Here is a 26,494-nt window from a genome sequence, read left to right as displayed (position 1 = left end):
TACAAAGCGGGGTTCTAGTGCTCTGATGGGAGAGGCTTGGGGAGCCAAAAAACACATGAGAGAGCAACATAACCTAGTCACGGGGGTGGGGGTGGGGACTGTCAGGAAAAGTGTCATCTAAACGGCATCAATAATAATAATTGCTAAAATTTATTGAGGGTTTACACTTTGCCCTTTTCCAAGTGTTTGACATGTATTAACTCATCTAATCCCCATAACCTTTGAAAGAAATTCAATTTTTTTTTTTTCAAAGATGATGAAAGAGGTTAAATGACTTACCACAGGTCGCATGGCGGAAGAGCCTGGAATCAAACCCTTAAAGAGACAGGACATATGATCCACTTCCCCTTCTCCCCTTCCTGCTAAAATGGAGACTTGATGGTAGGAGCTCAAGCAGCCATTTTGGGCCATGAGATAGAAACTGTGTTAATGAAGACAAAGATGCCAGATGGAAGGAGCTCAGGTCCCTAAGGATCATGGCACCTCCATATCAACCCTGGACCTCCCACCCAGGTTCTTTTGTAAGAAAAAAACAAATATCTACCTTGTTGAATCTCCTGTTATTTGTGGATCTTTGGTACAACAGCTGAACTTGCTTCCTAGTCAATATGAATTTCACTTTAAGAGTATAAAGACATCAAGTACAGAGACACTGAGTAACATGGATCAGATATGTGCTTCAGAAGATGGCCATGGGTGGGGTTAAGAGGCTCCAGAGGGACTTCCCTGATGGCGCAGTGGTTGGGAGTCCGCCTGCCATTGCAGGGGACAGGGGTTTGAGCCCTGGTCCGGGAAGATCCCACATGAGACGGAGCAGCTAAGCCCATGCGCCGAAGCTGCTGAGACTACGCTCTAGAGCCCGTGAGCCACAACTACTGGAGCCCGCACGCCTGGAGCCCCTGCTCCACAACAGGAGAGGCCACTGCAGTGAGAGGCTCGCGCACCGCAACGAGGAGTAGCGCCCGCTCGCCGCAACTGGACAGGGCCCACACGCAGCGACAAAGACGCAACACAGCCAAAAATAGATAAATAATTTCAAAAAAAAAAAGAGGCTCCAGAGCCAGCTGGTCTGGGTGCAAATCCCAGCTCTGCCTCTCCCCAGTTTTGTGACCAAGCTACTTATCTTCTCTGTACCTTGGTTTCCTCATCTACAAAATGGGAGTAATATTACCCGATGGGAGAGCTGTTGTGAGGAGTTAGCACGCATAAGGGTGCTTAAAATAGCACCTGGTACATATTAGGGAGCCTTAGGCTCTGTGAGTGCAGCTGGAGGAAGACACTCCTTACTTGAGCCCTTTGGTCTCCATGAAGAACTAGAAAAGCAGTTGGAACCTCCCTCTCCCAGGAGGCACTGGTAGGTACCTGGGAGCCCAGAAAGATGTCTAGAAGCAGCTCCAATCCTTCATTTGCAGTCAGAGGAAATGGGCCACGAAAGAGAACACCCGATGGGGCAGTAACCCAAGATAACACCACAGGGTCCCAGGGAGCTGCATCTGAGTGGGGCGTGGACCAGGCCACGTTGCAGGGGCCACCTCAGCACAATCCAGCCCAGTAAGCTGTGCCTGGGAGCCCCGCACGGAAACGCAGCAGGAGAAGCACGCTGCCCTTTCCCCCGCCGGGCTCCCTAGGAGATAAGAAGCCCCAGCTTCCTGAGGATGTGCTCTGAACCTTCCCACTGGCTCCTCTGGGCTTGTCAAAATATTTCTTTGTGGAGTCATCCCGTTTTTCCATTAATAAAGGTATTTTTGGGCTCCTGGCAACAATGGGTGAATGTTACAAAAGAGGTCGGGCCTTCCAAGGTAAACAGAGCTCATCCCGGACCCCAGTCAGCCGGCTCTGGGCTGCCAAGTCGAGGGAGTAGTGTTCCTATTCTGGGGCTCTCTGCGTTCTGAGCTGTGATCCAGCCCAGGAGAGCAGGCTCTGGGGCCGTCTGCCTCTGTGGGCAGGACAGAGTCTCACGCTAGAGCAGAGGGGCAGTGCCACGGCTGTTCAGGATCCCCTGGGCTTTCTTAGTGCAATGCATGCCACGTCCGTCCATCTCCTGACTCCAGCTGGTCAGTCGGTCAGCACACAGCTGTTGATGTCCTGCTCTGGGTCCAGTACCACACAGACAGAAAAGACATGGTCTCTGGCTTGGAGGAGCACAAGCCTTGCAGAGTGACAGACGTGGAAGCAGGTAGACCCACAGGTGTGTGGCAAATGTCTCCCTGGGGACAAGCAAAGGGAGGGGGGAGGGGCGCATACAGCACAGTGATGAAGCCTGTGGGCCCTGGGTTCTAATTCAGCTCCACCACTTACTGATCGTGGGGCCTTGGGGCAAGTGACTCAACCTTTCAGTGAGCCAGTTTCCTCATCGGCAAAATGGGGACAGTAATGAAAGTTAATATTAAGAACATGCTCAAAAGAGAACCGTTCACAGTTCAGGGTTAGCTATTAAATCACTGTTGTTAGAGCATCCTAAGCGTCCATCAACAGAGGGATGGCTAAAGAAGAGGTAGTGCATATGTGCAACGGAATACCACTCAGCCATAAAAAAGAACGAAATAATGCCATTTGCAGCAACATGGATGGACCTAGAGATTATCAAACTAAGTGGAGTAAGTCAGAAAGAGAAAGACAAATACCATACGATATCACTTACATGTGGAATCTGAAATATGACACAAATTAACTTATTTATGAAACAGAAACAGACTCACAGACATAGAAAACAAACTTATGGTTCCAAAGGGGAAAGGGGTGGGGAGGGATAAATTAGGAGTTTGGGATTAGCAGATACAAACTACGATATATAAAATAGATAAACAACAAGGTTCAACTGTATAGCACAGGGAACTATATTCAATATCCTGTAATAAACCATAATGGAAAAGAATATGAAAAAGAATATGTATATAAATGTATAACTGAATCACTCTGCTGTATACCAGAAACTAACACAACATTGTAAATCAACTATACTTCAATAAAAAATAAATAAATCCAAAAAAAAAAAATCATTGCTGTTAGATAACTAAAGCATACTCTGTAAAGGAAGCATTTGCCCTCGAAAATATCTTACCAATTTTTATAGAAACCTTTCTAAATTTCATTACACTTTATAAATTGTTTACAATTTGTTAAAGAAATCAATATTTGTTGAATGAAGAAATGAATAAGTAAATGGATGAGGGATGGATGGAGGGATGGATAGATGGACTCAATGTGTCAGTGACGGTATTAGTAATCTATCGCTGCATAATAAATCACCCCAAAATTTAGTGTCTTCAAACACAATAAACATTTTTTTCTCCCACATAAAGTGAGTGAGAAATTCTAGAGCAGCTTGGTTGGGTCTTTTATTGCATTGAAGCTTGACTTCAATGATGACATCTTGATGTCAGCCAAGGCTGTAGTCATCTGAAGGCTTGACTGTGGCTGGAGGATCCGGTTCCAAGGAGGCTCCCTCCCTTGGCTGGTACCTGGGTCCTAGATGCTGGCAGGAGGCCTCAGTTCCTCCCCGTGTGGGCCTCTCCTCAGGCTGCTTGAGCATCCTCTTCGCATGGCAGCTGGCCGCCCTCAGAGTGAGAAAGAGAACCAGGCAGAACCAGAGGCTGTGACCAGTCACGGAAGTCATTTCCATCACTCCCACCACATCCTGCTCCCCGATGCATGTTGCTAAGTCTAGCCCACATTTCAGGGCCAAGGAGCAAGGCCCCGCCTTTGCCTTTTGAAGGGCAGTGTGTCAGAGAACTCAGATACAGTTGAAAATCACCACAGTGACCAAAGAGATTCCTTAAACAGACCAGAAGGGCTTCAAATACCAGCTTCTACAGACCAAATGAGAATACACTGCAGGAGTCCATTCATATGAAATGCTGGAACCGTCCAGACCAATCTGTAGGATGGCAGTCAGAGTAACAGGTGGCTGCGTGGAGGGTGGGGTCAACAGCCAATGGCAACAGGGATGTTCTGTATCTTGACTGGGGGGTTGGTGGTCAACAGTGTTTGAACTGCACACTTTAAATGTGCATTTCATTGTACGTAGGTTATGATTTAGTAAAACTGACTTTAAAAAAATACCAGCTTCCTGACTCAGGCAACTAACTGTTCCTACAGTTTCTTTGGTCTAGGTCAGGAGTTGACAAACTATGACCAAATCTGGCCCATTGCCTGTTTTTATAAATAAAGTTTTATTGGAACACAGCCACACACATTTACGTATGGGCCATCTCTGGCTGCTTTCCTGATAAAATGGTAGAGTGGTACAACTGGGTTGCAACAGAGACCAGCTGGCCTGCAAAGCTGAATATATCAACTATCTGGCCCTTTACAAAGTTTGCTGACCCCAGCTCTAGAGGAAAATTAGAAACTTAATACTACTTTAGACACATTCGTTTTCAGGGCCAAATGGATCCAGTTTCCCAATCTTTTTACCCAAAAACTGCCCGGCTCCCACGTGTGCATGGCAGCTTCTCCCAGAGGCAGGCAGATGTGGGAAGATCTACGTCCTCCGGAAGATCCCTCAATTTATTCCATTTGGGAACCATCTGATGTTTCTTTAGAAGCTTTTTCTGCAGCCCACTCTTTAGTGTCTGGGAGCTCTGCCTGGGCTGGTGAATCAAGAAGATGGTCGTCAAGTAGAACCTGGCCCCATGGAGCAGGAGCCTATGACATCACTCCTTGGGGAGTGTTTATATTCCATGAACTGTGTTTATCAACATGCGGCCTTCCTTCCCTCCGTCCCTCCCTCCCTCCCTCCCTCCTTCTTATGAAGACATGCCAGTCTGCTGGATTAGTTGTGTAGACTAGGTTCTCTCAAAGTGAGCCTTTCGCATGGTGCTGACTCAGTTTGTAGTCAGGCAGACGGTATACAATTGCACTGTAATCAGCTTTAAGAGCAAAACTCATTAAAAACCAAAATGGGAGCCATGAATGGAAGGCTGTAGGGAGGATACTGTCTGCCACCGGCCTCTCTTCCCAAACCTGAAAAGTCAGAGCATGGGACACAGGCGACAGACAATCTCCAGGCCCCAGTCCTGACAGACCTTAAACTCTGACCGGGGAGGAGGGTCCTGAGGGTGAGAGGGACCTTATGCCGCGGCCTGCTGGGGGTCTCCTGCTGCAGGAAGACTCCCTCTAAATACCCACTGGCTTTGCCCCTAGCCCGTAACATCCCTTCCTTCTCGCTCTGAAAATAGTGCTGCCATTGTTATTTGGGGATCAAACCTTTCTGACTCGCAGTTCATGCTGTTCAGGAAGGACTGAGTCTGTCCCAGCTTTGGGGATGTGCATGTGACCTGGGTCCAGCTTATCGGCATCCAGAGCGATTGGCCCAGGCCAGTGAGAATCAGCCCCGGGACTTTAGTTTGAACCAGTAGAGAAGAGAATCTCACCCACACATTTTCTGTCTTTCCTCCTGAGATAGAAGGATGTAAGCCTGGAATTGCTGTCAGCCTGCTCGGTGCATTGCAATCCAGGTAGCAAGATGTCAGAAATGTAAGACCACAGAGGAAGGCCAAGAGATAGGAAGAGATTACGTGCTGCTGACAACATGTGAGCCTCTGAATCCAGCCACGCCTGAAGCCAGAGGAAACTCGTGTAGCTTCTCCCATATATGAAAACATTTCTTTTTCAAGTAAGCTACTTTGAATTGGATGTTCTGTCATTTGCAACATCTCCTATTCCATCCATAGGAGTTTGAAATCTGGAACTGGGGCCTTAGTTGCTGATAGGGGCCACCTTGTGACCCTGAAGGAAAGCAAGGACAAACCAAGGGAAACACAGAGGAATGAGGCTGGAGCTTTGATCATGCAGCTCCTGAAACCCTCCTTACCACTAAAGCTCCTGCTAATGAGATGATACACTTCCTTCAGGTTTAAGCCAGTTCGAGTCAGGTTTTGCATTACTTGGCGCCAAAAGTGTGCCCGGTGACACAGTCAGTTTTTTTACATGTAACACAGAGATGATCACACGTATCTCAAATAGCGGCTGTGAGGAATAGGGACCAGCTGTGTAAAGCTCCAGCCCAGAGCCGACAGACCAAGCAGGGACCCAGCAGATGTTCCCTTTGCTTCTGTGACTGATTTTCTTCCCCTCCCTCACAGCTGGCCCCATGCAGGGCAGGCTGGGGGTCTGCCAGGTAGGATGGGACCCTCCATGTGCAGTGGTCCCTGGCCCCTCAGATGCGATCAAGGGTGACATTTTAAGGGCGAGCCTGGGGGCAAGTGGGGCTAGGACTTCACCCAGACCCACAGTACTGCATGTCAGTTGACCCACCTTCTGACAAAACAGCCCCCAAATCTCTCTCTGGCAATTCCCCAACCCTCAGTCTATACACTTGGCAGTCTACACACTTGCCTGTGGAGGCAAGATGGTGGGCCCACGGTGAGGAGAGTCAAAGGATGAGAACTGGTATGCCTAGAAGCAGATCTTAAAAGGACTTTCTAAAACTTTTTTTTTCCTACCTCCTGATAAGCATCTTGACTCACCATGGCAGTAAGAGCAGTGAAATGGGTGCTATCACGAGAGCTATCTTGAAGCATTTCATTCCAGTTCCCAAATGGAGCTTTATATTGTGTTTGTCATAAATCCACGTATTCTTCTCTTCCGGACCACTAGAACTGCAAAGTAGAGCTTGCTTCAATATCTGAGGGCAGGACACCAGGACCCTCACCCTTCTGTGGACATTCCGTAAAAACCCACAAAACCAATGCCTCCACCAGATCCTGTGCATCATCACGAGGAAACACAGGGCCACCTGCTGAAGATCTGATTAGAAAGAAAGGGGAGCACCTTGAGCAGCGAACGTGATAGAACAACTCAGCAAAACGGTCTTTACACTACTAAGCACCGCTGTTATTCTTGGGGATGATACCACAGACACCGTCAGAAACTGGATTCTCCAAAACACAGATATTGTGATATTGAGGTTCTCGGGAATCAAAGAGAATTGTTAGCCCACGCTCCATGTGCCATCTGAAAAAATGCAATCTGGTGTAGTCACCAGAAATAATAACAAAATGTCTTTTCATATACACATGAAAGAGAGAGAGATGGGGGAAGAAAAAGAAAGAGAGAGAGGGAGGAAGAGAGGGAAGGAAAAAGAGAGGAAGAAAGGGAGGGCGGAGGGGTATCATGTGACCAGGGCCTAAACCAATCAGCACATGGAACTCCCCTGACCACTATGATTGGTTCGGGGATGAGCACATGACCAAGTCAGGGCCAGTGTTTATACAAAAGGCCTTCAACCCGGCTTTGGACAGACTCACTCTTTCCCGTTGGAAATGAAGGTGGAAGGATGTGACCAACGTGGCAACAGAAGGGGCAAGCTGGAGTAGAGTCAGTGTGGTGAAAGCAGAGCCAAGAATGTGAGAGAGAAACCAAATCCCAGCCCCATTGCTGGAACCCCTGAATCCAACTGAGCCTGAAGTCCACCCCTGGACTTTTCAATAATAAACTCTTTTTTTACTTAAATCAGTTTGTAAGGTTACACGGGGTATGGGTTAAATTTGAATTTCAGATAAACAACGAATGATAAATTGTTAGCATATGTATGCCCTATGCAATATTTCGGACAACTTTATGCTAAAAAAGTTATTTGTTGTTTATCTAAAATTTAAATTTAACTGGGTGTCCTATCTTTTATTTGGCAACCTTACCAGCTTGGGCCAGGTTTCAGATTACTTGTACCCAAGCGTGTCTTAACTGATGTCCAGCCCCACACCCTTCAACAAGGGCACCGAGGTGCCCACTGGCCCCAACTCCCTCCACAGACCAGCCCCAAGGCCCAACAGCAGGAATTTGCACTATGTGATTTCTCACAAGGACACCATCCCTGGAAGTAAAGACCCATTGCCAACCTCCTGTTTAGAAATGCCTCCTATAGATCAGGGCTCCCCAGGGCATTATTCTAGGAGGTAAGCAAACTACAGTCCGCATTTTATAAATGAGTAGACTGAGACTCAAAGGTTTTGCGCTTCACATGGGGTCAGCCATGTTTCTTACCAAGCCTGGTAAGGAGCTAGGGAGGGAGCTGCTCCCCGAGGGTCTTTTGGAGGGAGCCTCATGGCCGCTCTCTGGACAGAGGCAGGAGGCCTGGGGTGTCTCAGTCACTCTGGCTGGGATCACAGAAAACCCAGTGGCTTCCTTCCCTGAGGGGTTTCAAGGGCCTGGGCACAGGGTAAGAGAAGGGACATCATGCTGACCCCAGACAGCCAGGGGAGCGGGGGACGCCGGCAGGTCCCGGGGGGGGCAAGTGTTCCCTCCGACTTCCAGTCTCCTCGGCGTTTCCCAGGCCCCTCTCCTCCAGGGAGCCTCACTTTCAACTTCGGTTTTGCTTTTTTTTTTTTCTTTTCTTCTCTCTGTTGTTACCACTTTGTAAATAAATAAATAAAGCAAACCAACAAAGCAAACATCTGGAAAGCTTTGTGGAAAATGGCATCTTGCTCCGACGACCCACCCTTCCTGGAGTCAGAATGCAAATGCCCGCGGGATTCACGAGTGGCCCCCAAATGCTCTCAGAGGTGAGACGCCGGCCCCTCTGTTCTCCTACCAAAGCCCCGTCTTCGCCTGGGGTCATGTCCTTCCAAAATCACCACCATCTCCAAGGAGGTGGTTCCCAACGCCCTGCCCTGAACAAGTGCCCCACAGGCTCATGGGCCTCCGTGCACTCTGCCCAGCACATCCCCAATCCCATCCCATCCATTTCCTCCCACTTGGGTGTCTCTTTTCCACTTGGGCAGTCACTGCTCCACCTTGGACTTACATCTCATTCCTGACCCATCACAAAAGCCTCTTCTCCCCTCGCGTCACGTCCTCTGCTTCGCTCCAACCAACCCCTCTCCCACCACCGCTGCCAAGGGTATCTTCCCAAAGAATAGTTTGGATAATAATATCACTCCCCTGCTCAACAACCCTCTATGGCTCCCCATTGCCTCCTGAAATAAATACCAGCTTCCTCACTATGGTGTTAAACCTTCCTGTGGTGGATGTCTGCTGTTTTGGTTTTCCATCATTCCTTTTCTCTTCTCTTGGCAACTTCACTCTGGGTTTTCTTGGGGGAAGAGGGAGGAGTCACACATCCCCCCCCCTTTGAGTCCATGTGGTTTGGGGGCTGCCTTCAGTCTCACGTCCAGGAGGGGGTTGTGTGACCCAGGCTGGGCATGTGCCACGTTCCCCTGAACAAAGGAGTTGGTTCAGGGTTGGCCATGTGAGCCAGGTCAGGCCAACCACAGTCAACACCAGGTTTCTGGCTGGAACTGCTGAGAAAGAAGGGCTCTCTCTGTCTCTGTCTCTTTCTCTCTCTCTGTTGGTGTTGCCAGGCAGGCCAGAAACTGCTGAGGGCCATCTTACCAACACAAGGGGAGAGCAAACTCAGAAGAAAACAGAGCTGTGAGATCAAAAAAAAAGTGGTCTATAAAATATCTTAAAGTCCCTGGATACAGCTGTGCCTGAAGTCAATGCTACCCACTCACTACATCCCTCTTTTTTTTTTTTTAAGTTTGAACTAGTTTGACGTGAGTTTCTATCACTGGCAACTAAGCAATATTGTTTCAGCTTCCTTTCTAGCTGTACTCCCACTATTTCCCTATGTGTCTTTATACTTCTGAGAAAATGGCATCGTGAACAGTTAGTGGAATGTACTCCACCTTCCAGCCTCTGTGCCTTTAGTCCTGCTGTTTCCTTGACTTGAAATGCCCTCCTGACATCACTGTCTACCAAAACACTAATTCTTCTTTAAGGCATTTCTCAAGCAAGCTTGCAATCCATGAGAATGTCATAGCTGCCATTGCCTTGCTTTCTGTCCCTGTAGTGCTCTCAAAGAACTTATCACCCATCCTTGAATTCCAGTCATTTGTACACCTCCTATTCCTTCTCAGAGACAAGGACTTAGACGACGAGAAGACATCTTCATTCAGCTCTAAGCACAATGCATGGCACAGAACAGAAGCCCAGGAAAGCATCTTTGCCCTCAAGGCCACCTGGTGAAACATCCCAAGACTCACTCACCTGAAGTCTTGATTTTGTGGCAGATGGTCTGCCTGCCCCACATCTGCTATCACACCTTTTCACACCAGTACCCCCATTTTCCTCTGGGGAACCATTCCATCTCCATTCCTATTCTTGTGGCTTAGGTGGAGCTCAGCCCACCTCTCTCTGGCTCCAATAATGACATGTGGCCCAGAGCTGGCCAAGCAGGGCATCTCACACTTCCAGCCACAGTGATTGTCTCAGGGTTGGATGAGGGACCGACCAATGAGATTCAAACCTGCTGGAGCTAATGAGAAGGAGCCACTCTGTGGACTGGGATTGGAAAACTAGTGGGATGTGAGCCTAGGTTCCTGGGGCCACCAGTAGGAGAGGTTCTGCCTGGAAAGAAGCAAACGTCAAACCAAATAAAGCCAGGCGATAGAGGCAGATGCCTGATATCAGTTTCATTCTAGATCCAGCCATGCCTGAAGCTGACCCTACTCTGTACTTTTTAGGTACATGAGTCAATAAATTCCCAATTAATCGGGCTTCTGTTGCTTGCAACCATGAGTCTCAGCTGATACAAGTTCCACATCCTTCTCTCCATCATCATGCCTAACCCAGAACACAAGTGGTCCATAAATATTTAGTCACTGATTAACTGAGGGCAGGACACACTCTCTGCCTTGTCACTATCCCCTCTCCCTCCACTCCACATCCCCTACTGTTAATCTAACTAAGATCTATCCATCTTTCACGTCTCAGTTTAACTATGACTCCTAGAAAGGCCTTTCCTAATACTCCCAGAAAAAAAAATTATGCCTCCCCATAATTTGGAACAGGCATGAACCAGGAGACTCAAGAGACTCCCTGAGTCTCTCCTGGGCCTCATAACACCCCAGGCTTTTCCTTCATAACACTTCTTACAGTTGGCGATTCCTAATTGTTGGCAAAAGTAGATTATCATTCTATGTTCATTTCCCCTCCAAACTGCAAACTCCGCCAGGTGAGACACTGTCTCTTTTACCACTGCATCCCCAGAGCCAACATGGAAACTAGCACAGAGTAGGTGCCCAGTAAATGGTCACTGAATTTATAAATGCATTGACACCACTCAGAAATCAATTAAAAGATTACGTGACCCATGTTTCTCAATTTGAATAAAGATGGTGGAACCACATACCCTATTTGCACCTGGTCCATTGAAGGAGGGCTCCAGGGAGAACCAGGCTGGGGAAGGCATGGAGGGAAATTGCCTCTTTGTGCAACTCCACAGGGGTTTTAGCGTCTTGAATTTGATCAGAAAGCCCAACACAATTTGTGGTTCATTACTAGGGACCCTAGCCACGCCCTGAAGCAAATGTCAAATTTCACACATTTAATGAACTCCATGCTTGAAATATGTGGCCTGTAAAATCTGATTTACACTGCTATTAAAATCCATGGTGCCTAAAAAGGAACGTGAAAAGTATATATTTGTGCTTAGAGAAGAGCCTTTTTTTAATTTCCCCGAGACGTTAATTCACTCCAAGGTGCATAAACGTTCCCTAAAGCTTTATTTCAATTGCAATATTTCTTTCAGCACCTCAAATTTAGTTACCAACTTTTGAGAAGAGTGGTTGTGTTAGGTCACACACGAGTGGAAAAGTGTCACCATGTAATTGCCAGCTCTCGGGAAGGTAAGCGGAGTTGACAGCTGAGGTGGGGACAGCCCCCAACTTGCACGGCCAAGTTTACTTGGCACCATCATTAAAACCTGCCTTACGTCAACATCGGTACAGCCATCGTGCCTGGCAAGGTGAAATTTTTTTTCATTTCAGCCCAAATCCTTATTTACTGGATGCTACCACCTGGTGTTTCTTTCTTCTCCAGGTTTGCCACCGGCTTTGGCACATTTTAGGTAAGTTTCGTACCTGGGGCGGCTGAGCTACGTGGCAGGTCACAGATGGCCTCCCTCTGGGGGTGTTCCATGGAGCAATGAGGACACAACTTTTATGGCCACTTCCGGACTGAAAAGGACACCCTGACTCCTACCCCCCACCTTTCAAGCTCCACTGGTTCAAAGAAATCCGTCCAACAAAGAGAGAGAAAGCACTGTAGACCCTGCTGGGGTCAGCCAACTGCCACCCCCTCGCCCTGGTTTTTGGAAGAGCAGGGGTCAAATCTGATTGGCCGTCCTCCATTCCCCTCTCGCCAGTGATTGGTTTAGGGGTGGGCGTGTATCCCAGTACTGGCCAATGAGATGTAAGAAGGACTTCTAGGAGAAGTTTCAAAGCTGATCAAAACAGATGGCCGAGGAGAGTGTGTCCCGATTTTTCTAAAGTTCCACCAGAGATTCTGAGAGTCACCCTGGTGTGGAACTCAGTGCCTTCATTTCAGAGTAGGAACTGAAGCCTGGAGAGGGAACATCTTGATCAGGGAGTTCAGTGGCAAAGCCAAGATTATTACTGTAATAGACACAGTTATTCTTTGACCACCAAGCATCCATTTGCCTTTTCTTCTTGGGGAAACAAAAACAATCCCCTTGAAAAATTACCTCTTCCCCAGGGCAGACAATCTGGAGGAACTGTAAGTCAAAATACCCGGCTATGTGACCCAAGCTGGATTCATGAGATTCCCCCACCAGGACTTTGACTGTGTAGTGATACGCGGTGGGGTTGGGTGGGGTAGATTTAAAAAGCTGGAGGTGATAAAACAAGCTGCAGGAACCTGACCGGAGGTGGATTAGCTCCTGCCACCTGCATCCCCAGCATATCCTGGTTCCTGCCTGTTCCAAGCCCAAGTTCCAGTCTGAGTCACTCTGCATCCTGGCAATAAATTCTCCCTCCCCGATTCTTGGCTTAGCTTTGCCAGTGCTGATTTCGGTTGCGTGCAAACATGGAGCTGTGACTGACACAGAATGGCTTTATGTGTTCATGCACCGTGCCGGGCATTTCACATATATCAATACATTCATTTCTCCCAACAAGTATTATCAATTAGGGACTGGGCACACGTATACTCAGACACATACTCATTTCACAGATGAAAAACCTCAGGTTCAGGGTGCATTATTTGTCCAGCATTTCATAATTAATAAGTTAATAAGCCAGGTCTGGAATATAAGTGTATCTTGTGTTCCTTATCTGTCAAACGAGTTTAATGCCACTTAAACCACACGGTTACTGTGAGGACTCAACAAGACAATACAGGTGGAAAACACAGCATACACACTCCCATTTGGAAGCCATGTAGCTCTTAGAAGTCTTTCTTGAGAGGCATTTCCTGGGTCCAGTGGAGATTCTCTCAAGAATTAAGAGAGCTTTCTCATGGGTTGATCCAGCTACCAAAAGCCACAACCCTGGACTTGGAGAAAGAAATCAGTCATACTTGGGGCAAGCAGTGTGGTCTGGGGCATGAGCCACATCCTTGACATCTCTGGTGATGGGAATCCTAGCAGGTCCACTGTCTAAGCTGGCCTGGAAAGTTCAGAAAGCAGCAAGTTCTGGCATGGAGACAGGCCCAGGGGGGTAAATGGACGCCTTCCTGCTAGAAAACAATACTCACTTCCTGCCACTCATCAGCGCTGGCCGCCATTGCTCTTCTTTCTCTTCCTTGATACGCTGAACACTTCCTGCCACAGGGCATTTGCACGTGCTATTTCCTCTGCCTCAAACACTCTTTTCTCATATCTATGAATGCTGGTTCCCCTCACCTTTCAGATTTAAGCTCCGAATTCACCTATTCAAGGACACCGTCCCTGGCTACCAAGTCTAAAATGGCCACACACACTCTTCACCCCTCACCCCTATCCCACTCCAGTCTCCCTAATGGCATCCTGATTTAATTTCACCATAGTAATTATCACTGTGAAATGCAGTTACCTTATTTGTTTACTTCACTTATTCATTCCACAGTTATTGAACACTCACCATGTGCCACCTTTTTCTAGGTACCCAGAATAGCAAATAAGTCAAAAAGCATACATTCCACTGGACGATACTGAAAATAACACTCTAATAGCACTAAGTGCCTGAGGACAAATACAGCAGGGTAAGGGGCTAGAGAGTGACAGGGCTGTAACGTTAGTGGGGCAGTCAGGTAAGGCCTCTCTGAGAAGGGACATCTGAGCAAAGACCTACATGATGCCTGTTTGTTTCTCCATCTAAGACAGAAGGTACTTCAGAGAGCAGGGGCCATGGATGTCACATCCTCAGTGCCTAGAAGCTGCCTGGCTCCCAGTAGGTGCTCGTAGATGTTGAACGGTGCCTCCAGACAACCCAGGGGCTCTCTTCCCCAGTGACAACATCCCTGCAATGACTCATGACTCGAGGCCTCTACCCCATCCCAGGGCTGACTCTGCTCATAATTAGAAGGTGGGAACAACCACAATGACAGCAGCTAGAAAATGTGGCAATTCCCTGGGAACTGCTATGTCAGGAACGGAGGTAAGGAGGGTCCTTGGGAATGATGAGAGTCAGATAAACAGAGCACTCGTCATCTTCACTGACATTTCTCAACCTCTCATGACATGCCATAAAGGAATGCAGCTTGCTGGGCAGACTCAGGCTGTTGTTTTTACTGGGAGCCTTGAAGTTGAGGGTTAAAGCGGATTATAGCTCCAAAGAGGCAGCTGCCTCTAAGACAACAGACCTGGGTTCCAATCCTCACCCCACCTCTTACCTAGGAGCTGTGTCACCTTGAGCCAGTCACTGAATCTCTTAAAACCTTACCGGTAGAAAAGATAACAACCGTCTCTCCCTCTTCAAAAACATTCTGTATGTGAAGCACTTTGCATAAAACCAGAGCTGCTGTTGAACCAAGACCCCCCATACCAGACTAAGAAATGATCTGATGCAAACGAGAACCACAATGAGATACCACAATGCACCCACCAGAGTGGCTAGTATGAGAAATATCGACAACAAAGAGAATGAATTGACAAGCCACAGGTGGGGGAAAACCTTTTTGCAAATCACGTATTCAACAACATACTTCTATCCAGAACGTATAAAGAACTCTCAGAATTCAACAGTAAGGAAACAATCTAATTTAAATGGGGGGGCGGCAGGGGGAGGGGGTGAGACATGAATACCTCACCAAAGAAGACATGTGGGTGGCAACCAAGCACAAGAAAAGATGTTCAATGTCATCGACCATTAGGAACATACAATTAAAAATCATGAAGAGGGACCACTGCACCTCTGTTAGAATGGCTAAAACAAAAGGACTGACAATGCCAAGTGCTGCCGAGGATGTGGAGCAACTGGAACGCTCATGTGTTACTGCCGTGGAATGCAAAAACAGTGCAGCTGCTCTGGACACAGTTTGGTAGGGTTTGTCTTTTAACAGACTTATTAAGATATAAGTTATATACTATAAAATTCACCCATACGTGGTGTATAATTAAACGTGTTTTAGTGCGTGTACAGTTGTGTAACCATCATCACAAGCTAATTTTAGAACTTTTTCATCATCCCCAAAAGAAACCCCCTACCCATCAGAAGTCACACCTATCCTCTGATCTTCCCCAGCCCTAGGCAACCACTAATCTACTTTCTGTCTCTATAGATTTGCCTCTTCTGGACTTTTCATATAATTATGCAATCATACAACATGTGGCCTATAGGGACTGGTTTATTTCACTCAGCATAATGTTTTCAAGGTCCATCCATGTTGTAGCATGTGTCAGTACTTCATTCCTTTTTATGGCTGGACAGCATTCCACAGTTATGGATAGACCACATTTTGTTTACCCGTTGATCAGTTGATGGACAATTGGATTGTTTGCACTTTTTGGCGATTGTGAATAGTGTTATGAATATCTGTGTTGCTATGTGGCCCTGCTTCATCCTCAGTCTCTCTCAACGATGCTTTTCTCATCTGCAAAATGAGGATAACACCTCCTAATCACAGAATGAGGGGCAGGTGGGAAAGCACTTTGCAACCGTAAAACGCCGTGACACAGCAAGGCCCACTTTTTCAAGTCAGGTTCCTGAATCTTCCAGAATCCACTCTTAAAACTCAATGACTGGGGCTTCCCTGGTGGTGCAGTGGTTAAGAATCCGCCTGCCAACGCAGGGGACACGGGTTTGAGCCCTGGTCCGGGAAGATCCCACATGCCACGGAGCAAATAAGTCTGTGCACCACAGCTACTGAGCCTGTGCTCTAGAGCTTGCGAGCCACAACTACTGAGCCCGCGTGCCACATCTACTGAAGCCCACACGCCTAGAGCCCATGCTCTGCAACAAGAGAACCCACCGCAATGAGAAGTCCACGCACCACAATGAAGAGTAGCCCCCACTCGCCGCAACTAGAGAAAGCTCACACACAGCAACAAAAACCCAACGCAGCCAAAAAAAAAAAAAAAAAAACACTCAATGACCACAACACTGTAAATCAACTACATTTCAATAAAAGTTAAAAAAAAAAAAATTCAATGACTTAATGCCACCAAACCGTATACTTTAAAATGGTGAAAATGGTACACTTTGTGTATATTTTACCAGAATAAAAAAAACAAATTCAAAGTCACCACAGTCCAGGTCCTGGGCTGGCTGAGGACAAAACCGGAAGTCAGTTCCTTCCAAGCCGCCTCTCCACATCCCCTAAGAGCAAAGCCAATGAGGAAGCACCACCCACGTGGGCTCCAGCCACCCCCTCCCCCTTCACTTCTCTCAGGCCTCTTGGTTTATTTTTTCAAACTCCAGCAGATTTTGCTTTCTGCTCTATTCATGAATTTGTTTTCATGTGAAAAAAATGTGTTAAATGATTTGCCAATTCAATGACTGACTGACTCTCATTCTCCATCCCAAATTGCGGAGTCAGTGGAGTTTGGGGGACATCCTCTTTCTCCTTTGGCTACGTCTACCCCCAGCCCTGAAGGGGTGTAAGCCTCAGGTAGGGATGCCCAGGCCAGCCCAGCATAAGGTGGGCAGGTTCGTGTCCCACGCGGGGAGGAGAAGCCACTCAGAGCAGGGCAGTTTGAAGGGAAAGCACCTGCAAAGTCAAGGAAAGGTGAGCAGAGTCAAGGTGGGATATTGCCTCTGCGCCCAAACCTTTAACTCTTATAAGGACTCTATCCAGACGGGTGACCTTGGTGTTTGGAAAAAACACGCACGTGAACCCATCTCTATGAAGGACTTTGAGCGTCGGGGAGACGGCCTCCCTCCATCTGCAGCCCGCCCTCCCTCAGAGGTCTCAAGTGATGACAGCAGCTGTGCCATGAGCCTCGTTGCTGGCTCTCACAGGTGGTGTTCCTGGTCCTAAAAACAGGCAGGGAACTGAAGCTCAGAGGCTCTAAGGAATCGGCCCCATATCACTCAGTAGGTGTGGGACTGGGTATTCAAACCAAGTCTGTCTCGATTCCAGCTGGGGCCATGGCATGGTGCCCTCTGCTGCCTCCCCCTACCCCCCGCCAAATTCCAGCCCGTCTCCTAAAATGTCATTGCATTCATTTCGACTCCCGCCCACCATTAGGCCCAGAAGAAAGGTAGTGCATTCTCTTGGTGTCTCCCTTAAGTATGAAGCCATTTTAGAGCAAAAGTCTCCACGTCTGCATCAGGCAGCCTGGCTAGCGGGACTTTTTCTGGCCTGATTTTCTCCAATTCTGATGGTGATGAGCTGCCTAGTAAAATTATGCGAAGTTTTGTGCAGAGCGAGTAGCATCTTACACGCTAATTACTGGCCACGTCTTTGAAGAATTCCTGTGCGATTTCCAGGGTAATCAACTCACCTCTTTCCTTGGGTCTGATTAGTAGTTTGGGCAAACTGGAGCCCCCGGCCCCGGCCCCACTCGAATCAGCAGGGCTCTGGATGTCGTTAGCTACTCCAATTGCCTTCTAAAAAATCTGTTTCACATAAAAGGACAAATGAGAATGAGTATTTGCCCATCTTTAAGACACTAACTACATTCTTTTCCACAGCCTGTTCTCGTTATTATTTCTCTCTTCAGGAGGAATTTGAACACAGCCTGGGTTCCCGCACGCAGTTCATGACTGCAAAGCGCTTCCTCTTCGAAATCCGACCCAAGTGGGCATATTCTGGAAATGTGGCATCTTCGAAGAACGTGACCCAGTTCATTCTTCTCTACTGGTTCTCCCTCCAGACTCACCTTCTAAGTCGGAGGTGGCCGGCTTTCCAGGGCTCGCCCAAGAACAATCACCTCTGCCCACTGCACCCCAGGCAGTGCTGAACAGAGACCCTTTGTAGTATTTGCTGGAAAAGCAAGAAGAAACTTCATCCAAGGACCGCCTTCTTCTCCTCTTTATATAATAGTTAGTGTCGTTTATGCCAATAAAGTCACACAGAAATACTGGGCATGGCAGTGGGTTGATTCCAATGGGAGGGGTCTCGCCTCAACCCCCTTGGAACACAGAGGTGGAAACAAAGACAGGAAGGGATGGGTCAGTGAGTAGCAGGGAGAGAGTAAACTGGGGCCCCTTGGACAGAGTTCAGGTTCTGACATAGTTCTTGGGCCAACTTTAATAATGCTCGCTTGGTTCTCATACAGCACTCAGTGAATGAATGCCATGGACCGCGGGCCCTACCTGCCTCCCCACCCCGCCCTCATCTCCTCCAACCTCCCTCTTGGTCTCAGCACTCCGGCGATGTGCCCGCCTTTCTGCTCCTCTGACACGCCCAGCCTTTCCAACCCCAGGGCCTTTGCATACCCTGCTGCCCAAACACCATTTCCCCCAGAGCTTCCCACAGTTCCCTTCCTCTCATCCTTCAGGCTTCTGCTCCAGTGGTCCATCCCAAAAGGCCCTTCTCTGACCCCCATCACTTCCACTATCCATACTTTAACCATATCATCACTCTTTTCTTCTCCCTCTCCCTGCTTTCTTCAGAGGACATTAGAGTCTGTATCTGTATGTCCACTGTCTCTCCCACACACAAGAAGATAATCACTATGAGGGCAGGAACTGTCCCTCTTGCTCTCCACTGTTGCTTCCTGCCTGAAGAACAGTACCCAACACATAGTAGGTGCTCAGTAAATATTTAGTGAATGAATGAATGAATACATCAGCATACTCCACACAACTCCCATCCCTCTTTCTGGATTCTGCAATCTTCCTTGAAGAAAAAAAAAATATTCCTGGGCTTATCTGGACCCAATAAAAGAAAAAATGTTCTTCTCTTAAATCTCTTGAAAATGAACAGCAGAGGCTTAGGAACACGAAGTTCTCAGTGTAAGCAAACAGAACCTGCAGGCTGAGTTCTAAGAAATGAGACCTGGCTGGTCACCGAGCATAGGGTGTGGGGCTGGTGACTTCACATGTGATTCAGTTACCCCCAAATTTTATGGGGAATCCATTTCAAAATCAAAACCTCAATATGGAAAGTGGAGGGTGGCTTTGCTTTGGCATTCTTACGAGAAGGCAGGCCTTCTGAAAAGATGCTACGCTGTAGATAACTCATCCATAAAAGGGGGAGCAGGAGGGAAGGGGAGAAACCCCAGGATCGGGCATACTTCTCTGCTAAGGCTTCAGATGAAAACCGATCCGGGAGTGCGTGATCCTCCAAAAATCTGCCAGCCCCCAAAGTACTTAAGTTATCCCTCCAACCACAGCCACATGGAGAACGAAATTAAATCCCACGGAAAGATTTGACTTTTTTTTTTTTTTAACATTATGCAATGTTTGGATGAAAAAAGGGGGGGGGGATATCAGAAGAAAAAAAAAAAAACTCATCGTTTTCCCAGAGTTTAGCAAAGCTATTTCTAGCTTTTAACGATACATTTCACCATCACTTCACGGGTAGTTTTGAGAGGCGCAAAGGAGGGACTGTTCTGTTATGTAACCCATTTAAAGTAGGAAATTAGCAAGTCCTGAATGAATTCGGTTACTGTGCTCCGACTTGTGGAAAGTTTGGAGCGACTACAGTTCTATTTTGAGGTGAGCAAATCCATCATTTACAGATCAGCTCACAAATACTGCAGGGTTTCATGTCACCCTGAAAAGTTTCATAACAAAAACAGTTAAAGTACTTGAGGTGTTGGGACATTTCGTCTCTAAACCTTATGAGCCTGAAGAGTGAGGAGGGCAAGGATTCCCAGTTGCCAATTATTCAAAAATGCAAATATCTGAGATCAAATAAATATTCATCTCACCCCCGCCCCCATCTTTTTTTCTTTTTTCTTTTTTTCCCCAAGCTAAGTCCAGCAAAATAGTCTGGTCAACAACATAAAAAGAAATGTCTGTTTTTAACGGAGCCGTTGGCCATGAAATAAATTCTGAAGCTATGAAAGCAGCGTCTTGAAACATAACAGTTAGGTATGCTGGGCCCGCCGGGCTGGTGAAAACAGGAAACAGAAATGTCTTTTGATCCTCAAGTTCCCCCTAGTGGCTCGGATGGAGGAGTGTCTGCACATTCATGGAATTTCACAGCAGGTAAAAGCGGTCTGAAGACTTTACATCGATGGCATGCGGTTAAGGAAAAGTACTGCCCTCTGCTCTTGAGCGCATGCGTCCTCCACGTGCCCAGGGAGCCGCTGTTGACTGCGGCACAGCTAATGTACAATCCCCTCTCGACTCCATAAACTGAGAACGGCCCTTTCAGTGGAGAGCCAGGGAGAGGAAGCCAGTAGCCCGCACTGCAAAGAGCTGCTAATTAAAACATTTGGCCAGTTGGATGTATAATCAGCTTCTTGAGACAGGAGTTTACGGCTGCTGGGCTCCTTTGGAAATGAAGACAGACTCTTAAAAATGGCAAAACTGACACTTGCAGATTGTATGTGGGTTTCTCAACCTCAACACTTTTGACGTCGGTTTGAATGATCCTCTGCTGCGGGGCTGCCCTGTGCAGTCTTCATTAGATGCCAGCAGAGCACCACCCCTCCAAGTTGTGAGAACCAAAAGTGACTTCAGACATTGCCCCATGCCCCCTGCAGGCCACAGTCACCTCTGGCTGAGAATCACTGGATTAGATGAATAAAATACCATGTCCTCTGTATCCTACACAATAGCTTAAAAAACCTCTTTTCCCTAAAACTTAAGTGACCGGGTTCCTAAATCTTCTATCACTTGATTAAAAAAAAAATCTATACAAAGCAATCAAAGACTGGGTGTATAAATACAATGTGAATCATAAAATATGTTCGCTTTTTTTATATAGATCACTTTTTGAAATTCTAACATATCTGGAATAGACAACAGTACAGAATAATAAATAATGCATGGGTTTGGGGGGTTTTTTTTGCTGAAATTAAAATAATTCTTTACCTGGAGAAAAAGCTATTTACATTTTATGTACCATGAGATACATACAACATAGGAGCATTATAATAACAAGCTCTCATTTTGACACCAGAGTTTCATGTCCCTGCACAAATTAAAATGATCCCCAAAGGCATAAAGTACACAAGCTTTATTGGGCAACAGCAACGGGCCACGCTGGCAGACAATGAAAATAGAACCGCTCAGAATCTCACAGGATCACATGTATGTCATCACAGGATCAAGAATTTAAATCATCTGGGAGCTCCTGCTAAATTAAAGCTCTGTACTATCACTTCCCTCTAATCAAAAAACGCTGTCCTGGTGAGTATCTGCCATGAGGATTACAGATAATCTACTAATGAGGAAGTCAAGGAGTCCCAGAGGAATTCAGTCAGCCCCATTGCAACAAAATAATAAATGAGCCACAATATTTGTTTTTTGCAAATACCACGCCCCCTCCCCTCCTGCCCCCCAGCAAACACACTATTCACTGACATCGCCCAGCGACACCAACAGACTGTGTCTCCAACCATACTGTGACGAAGAAGACAGATTCCCAGGAACGCCGCGCTGGTGTGAGAAGATGCTGAGCGTCTCCAAGTACTGCAATGCTGCTCACGTGCTTATCGGTTCCATCCAAGAGCATAATATGTATATTTTTCCAAGACACAATGGACTTAATTAATGGAAATATTTCCTAAGACATACATATAAATGACCAAAAAAAAAAAAGCTTTATGTTAAAAGAAGGAGGGAGAAATAAAGTCTGTTGTCTTTGCAAAGCTCCTTGTATATTTCTTAATGAAAAACAAAACCGTGACAGGATTTTAACGCAGTGAAAACCAAGTATGTCTTCAAAACACTTGAGGTGACATCATACACTCACACATACACACGTTTCAAACACACCAAAAAGATCCAAGATAAAAGTGGCTGATAGGTGTTGGCCTTAAGTAAGATAGAGCAGAAGATCACGTAGGTCCCATCTGCAATTCTGGCACAGGTTTAAAATGCTGCCCCATAAAGGCGCAAGGGCATTCCCATTCCCACCCCGGGAAAAACAAAACAAAGTATAAAAGCAAAGGTCTAGAGAAAGAAAAATAGGCATGATCATGTCAATTTCCAATGAGCACAAAAGCCCAAAATGCATTCAAAAGTACTGTCAGCATAACCTAAGTTTTCAGTGGAAAACATACGGAGGAAAGGGTAAGCAGACGTTGGTATTTAAGATCACTGCTACGAAAAAGGGTTTCACTTAAGGGAAGCGAGTCTGGGATCTGGCTATAATAAAGCTAAAAGTGGGAGGAATCCCGGCCCTGGGCCTCCCAGCTCCAGGCGGCTGTAAACAGATGGTTTGCTCCCATCTCAAGATGCTCCTTGGGATGCCCTTCACCGCTTTAGGGCGAAGTCCTCTGCCCCAAGCAACCCAAGTAAGTGCAGCCAGTCTCACGGAGCACGATAAGCAACACACACATGCATGTGCACACTCTCAGATTAGCACTGAAACGGGCAGATACAAGAAAGCACTCAAGATGGAGACACTTGTCTGGTCACTCTCCTAGAGAAAGGGAGGGAAAAAGAGACACCCAACGGATTCCTCGCTTTCCCACACGCACAACCGTCACCAAAAAATATAATAAAAGTCATCATCAAATAATAAAATTAAGTTACTCTGACAGAAATACCTAATGTTGTCAAAGGGCAGGGGGAGGTGTAATTTTTACTTTGAGGAAAGTATTTAAACAGCGCTGATTGTGTGCCAGGGGCCTCTGGCTGTCGGAGACTTGGGGCCGCTGAGTTCCAAGGCGAGGGGACCTCCAAGGTGTCAACGGTGTTTCCTAAGTTCCTTCCAGACTGGTGAACGGAATCCTTATGCTTTTTATGAACTCAGCAGTTTCCTGTAAAATGGCTTGGATTTTTTTGTCTGTGCCTTTGTCTTCTCTCCACAGCTAAGCTAACACGGGAAGTGCCTGTGTACGCAGATCCTCTGTTGGGATCATGGGCTGATGTGTGCACGTCAGGATCGTGTACTCTCAGCTGACTCGTGGCTCCCGCCACGTGGGTCTCTAGAGTTTGAGAAGCACACATGTGTTTTCCTAGACACTCCGGACCCCGGAAGGCGGCGGGAGCAGGCTGCCCCCTGGCAGGGTGGCTCTCCAACACGGTCACGGTCCCCACTTGCATTTTAGTCCCTCTCACCCTTGGCCACCTCCGCCAGGGTACGGTCGAAAGGCAGAACGAGGGGGTCTGTTGATGGCACAAACGCACCTGCGACCTCCAGGCACAGCTGCTTCTGCTCCTCTGGGACGCTTTCTCCCTCCCAGATGCCGAGCAAGAGTTTAGGTGTTGACTTTCAAAGTCAACTCAAGCACCTCGATCAAAACTGGGAATTAAGGAAAAGACCAAAGAGACCATCTTCATTCCCTGTCACTGCTGGAAACATCTGAAAATTTCCATGAGACCTACCTGTAGGAGCCATCACCTGTCTGTGAACAAGGTCAAGTTCACGGTTTGAGAACTGGGCGTAGAAGTACCTTTAGACTTCCGGTTATACAGGCTGACTTCCAAGCAGACACACAGGTACAAAAACGCTGAGCACTACGTCCTCTCACTCCACCTCTGAAACCACATAAAATCACCCAGCAAAGACGTCAGACCTGCTCGCCCCTTCTCAAAGTTTTGGACAAAGATCCTCTTCCTGAATAACCGTTCATTCAATACAACATTTACCTCCTGTAAATGTTTTCTGTGTGGCAGAAATGGCTGGGACAGAATGGGAAAAATCCTGCAAAACTGCAGAATCTTAAAACTAAAATAGAAGTGATGTCATAGCCAATTTCACAGTGCCTGCAACTTACTGTCAATTCTATAAAGTTTTAAAAGGGCAACAGAAATACACGAGCATATCGAGTGCTCCAAAGTCAAGGGCCTCGTGTCCCCAGCTCTCCAAGAGCAGGCTTACCCTAGGGTGGCAGCCATAACTTACATCTCTGAAGCACATGAAGAAGAACCAGGCTGAAGGGCTGGAGGGTATGTACTCATAAAGAATTAATCACAAATCTAAGATCTCGAGCACGATCAGCTCTTGCAGATCCACCAACCTAATCCTCTGGCACGCACATGTGGCTTCTGCCAGGAGAGACTTGAAAACCCAAGAAAGCTTTGCCGGGCCACATCCAGCGCTTGAAAATTCTCTTCTTCCCCTGAAACAAGAAGCCACAGCTTTATAGGAAACACACATGCGTGGGCCCCACCCTGGTGGGGAGAGGAATCTCTACTCCTGGCTGCCTTCCAGCAAGTTCCCCTTGAAATCTGTAGGCTGCGCAACCGAGCCCAGACCCCAGAGCTGTAGCCCGGGCCTCCTTCGACTGGGGCTCCTTGCTCGAAGCTACCACTGATGAATGGCAGCATGCTAAGACGCCTCTGCCTTTATCACTGTGTCCTCAGTAATTCCTCCTAACAGGAAACAGGTTTCTGTGGACGTAAAGAGCCCCAGTCCCTGACCTTTCCACTTTAGACTTAGAGGGTCTGAGCCACATGTGCTACGTTGCCTAAAGAATTAGCTGGGTCTCTTGTCACACTGTCGACACATTTAGGGGCCGTTCGGTGGCACGTTTCCTGCTAAAACAACTCTGCTGAAAATGTCTCAGAGTGTCCTCAGATAGCCACAGGCTTTGTAATTGTTACCAGATCGGAACAAAGCAAGATAACACCTTTGAAATTCTTTTACGAGGTGACAGGTGATGTTAACTCCAGGACCACAGATGCTGAACTGGAGGAAGGATAACATACGGATTTACGGTTCTCTCTCTCTTCTGCTCTCTTCTCATGTGGTTTTCTGTAATCCTAGGAATCCAGTGCCGTTTCGATAAGCAGGGCTGCCTTAGAGAGGATATTTAGCATTTCCAAATTGAGATTACTGTCCAGTTAACTTCTTACCAAATGTCACCGTCTTTTCCCCCAAACCTATACTGAGAGCTTTATCTTTGTCTGAAACCAGTTTTTTAAGAGCAGAAAGACGTAAAAGTGCACACACACTGGGATTGTTTAAAACAACAACCAAAAAACCCTCTACAGTCTTCGACTAGACAGAAACTTTTATCACATGACAACAAAATTCAAGTCATAAGGAAGCCTGCACAGTGACCCATGAATAAATCTCTCGGCTGAGTCGCCGGTTTTCACACAGTCACATTCACTCGACTGTGAATCACCAGGGGCTCAGGCAGGCCCGCGTGGGGCCCTCTCAGGCGCCTCCCTCCTGTTTATGCGGTGTCGGGCTCCGTGGAAGCGCAGAGCCTCTTCACGTCAGAACTGCACGTGGGAGCCACCACTGCACAATCCACGGGTGGTGGTGGTGAATAGAAATGCAACTTGAACTCTGTCCGCCAGGAGAGTGCGGAGACCGGGGTCCTCTCCCGAGCGCCCGGCCTAGGACGTGAGCTTCGAGTAGCTGGGAGGGGAGAACCGCCTTCGCAGGTACTTGAGGACATAGAGGGGCAGACAGCTGACCAGAGTGATGACAGACACTTTCCACAAGAAGGACAATGTGGCAATGAAGTACACGTCTGCAAGCAAACAGAAGACAGCAGTGAGCGGGCGGGAACGTGCCGCCCAGAGCCGGCGGGGCGGCAGGGCCATCGGAGGGGATGCGGGCCCCTCTCCCGCAGGGGGTGTGCTGACAGCACCCAGGCTGCCGGCCTGACGTCCCTTCCCTGTCTCTCTCCTCCTCTCTCTGACCTGCTTCTGGAGCTTCCGGACCTTCCGTGAAACGCTGTTTTCAACAACTCTGAGAAGAAAACCGTGGGCAAAAAAATCCCCCTTCCAAGTGTTTTTGATTTGGAATCTGACAGCTGGAGTTTTTCTTCCTAAACCCGGCAGAAAGTGACGCTCAAACACACAGTTCTTCCCAGCAACTTTTCCCCTTCGCCTCAGCAATGGTCACAGAAGCCAGAGCCGGGTCTGAGGGTGGTGCAAAGGGGGGCGGAGACCCCTCGTCAGGAAGAGTGTGACCTGGAGGGGCGGGGAGCTCCCCTTCCTGCCGCCACACAGTCAGGCCTGCAGTTCCGAGGTTTGTGCAGCAGAGGAGCGACAGCTAGTGATTTGCAACAGTACCGGGAGTGGATGCCTGGCAGCCGCCTTCCCTGCCTCTTGAGCACAGGCTGGGGGAAACGCAGCGGGCACTGAGGAAGCACCTACTAAGTGCCAAGCCCAGGGCCCCGACCACGGGCCCAGTCCTATGACTGGTCCACATCTAAGGTGATGACCAAAGCCTCTTGAGGGCAGAGCTTGCATCTTCTAAGCCTCTGTGACTCCCTGGCCTCAAGCCACTGAGCGCACAGTAG

At 47.7% G+C, this 26,494-nt stretch overlaps 1 protein-coding gene across 4 annotated transcripts in view; it reads right to left on the bottom strand.

Moving 5' to 3' along the window:
* Positions 1-21,282: 21,282 nt before the first annotated feature.
* The window catches only part of ATP9A (ATPase phospholipid transporting 9A (putative)), a 136,163-nt gene continuing 130,951 nt past the window's right edge, over positions 21,283-26,494 (bottom strand). For all 4 annotated transcript variants that reach the window (XM_082428358.1, XM_082428357.1, XM_082428356.1 and 1 more), the window contains one exon: positions 21,283-25,717. In XM_082428358.1, coding sequence (XP_082284484.1) covers positions 25,581-25,717 — 137 coding nt within the window. In that variant the 3' untranslated portion in view covers positions 21,283-25,580. The remainder of the gene's footprint in view (positions 25,718-26,494) is intronic.

This window comes from Balaenoptera physalus, assembly GCF_965194825.1.
Source record: "Balaenoptera physalus genome assembly, chromosome: 16".
NCBI classification, from domain to species: Eukaryota; Metazoa; Chordata; class Mammalia; order Artiodactyla; family Balaenopteridae; genus Balaenoptera; species Balaenoptera physalus.
The sequence above is the reverse complement of the archived record's forward strand: the minus strand, read 5'-3'. Positions and strand labels throughout refer to the sequence as shown.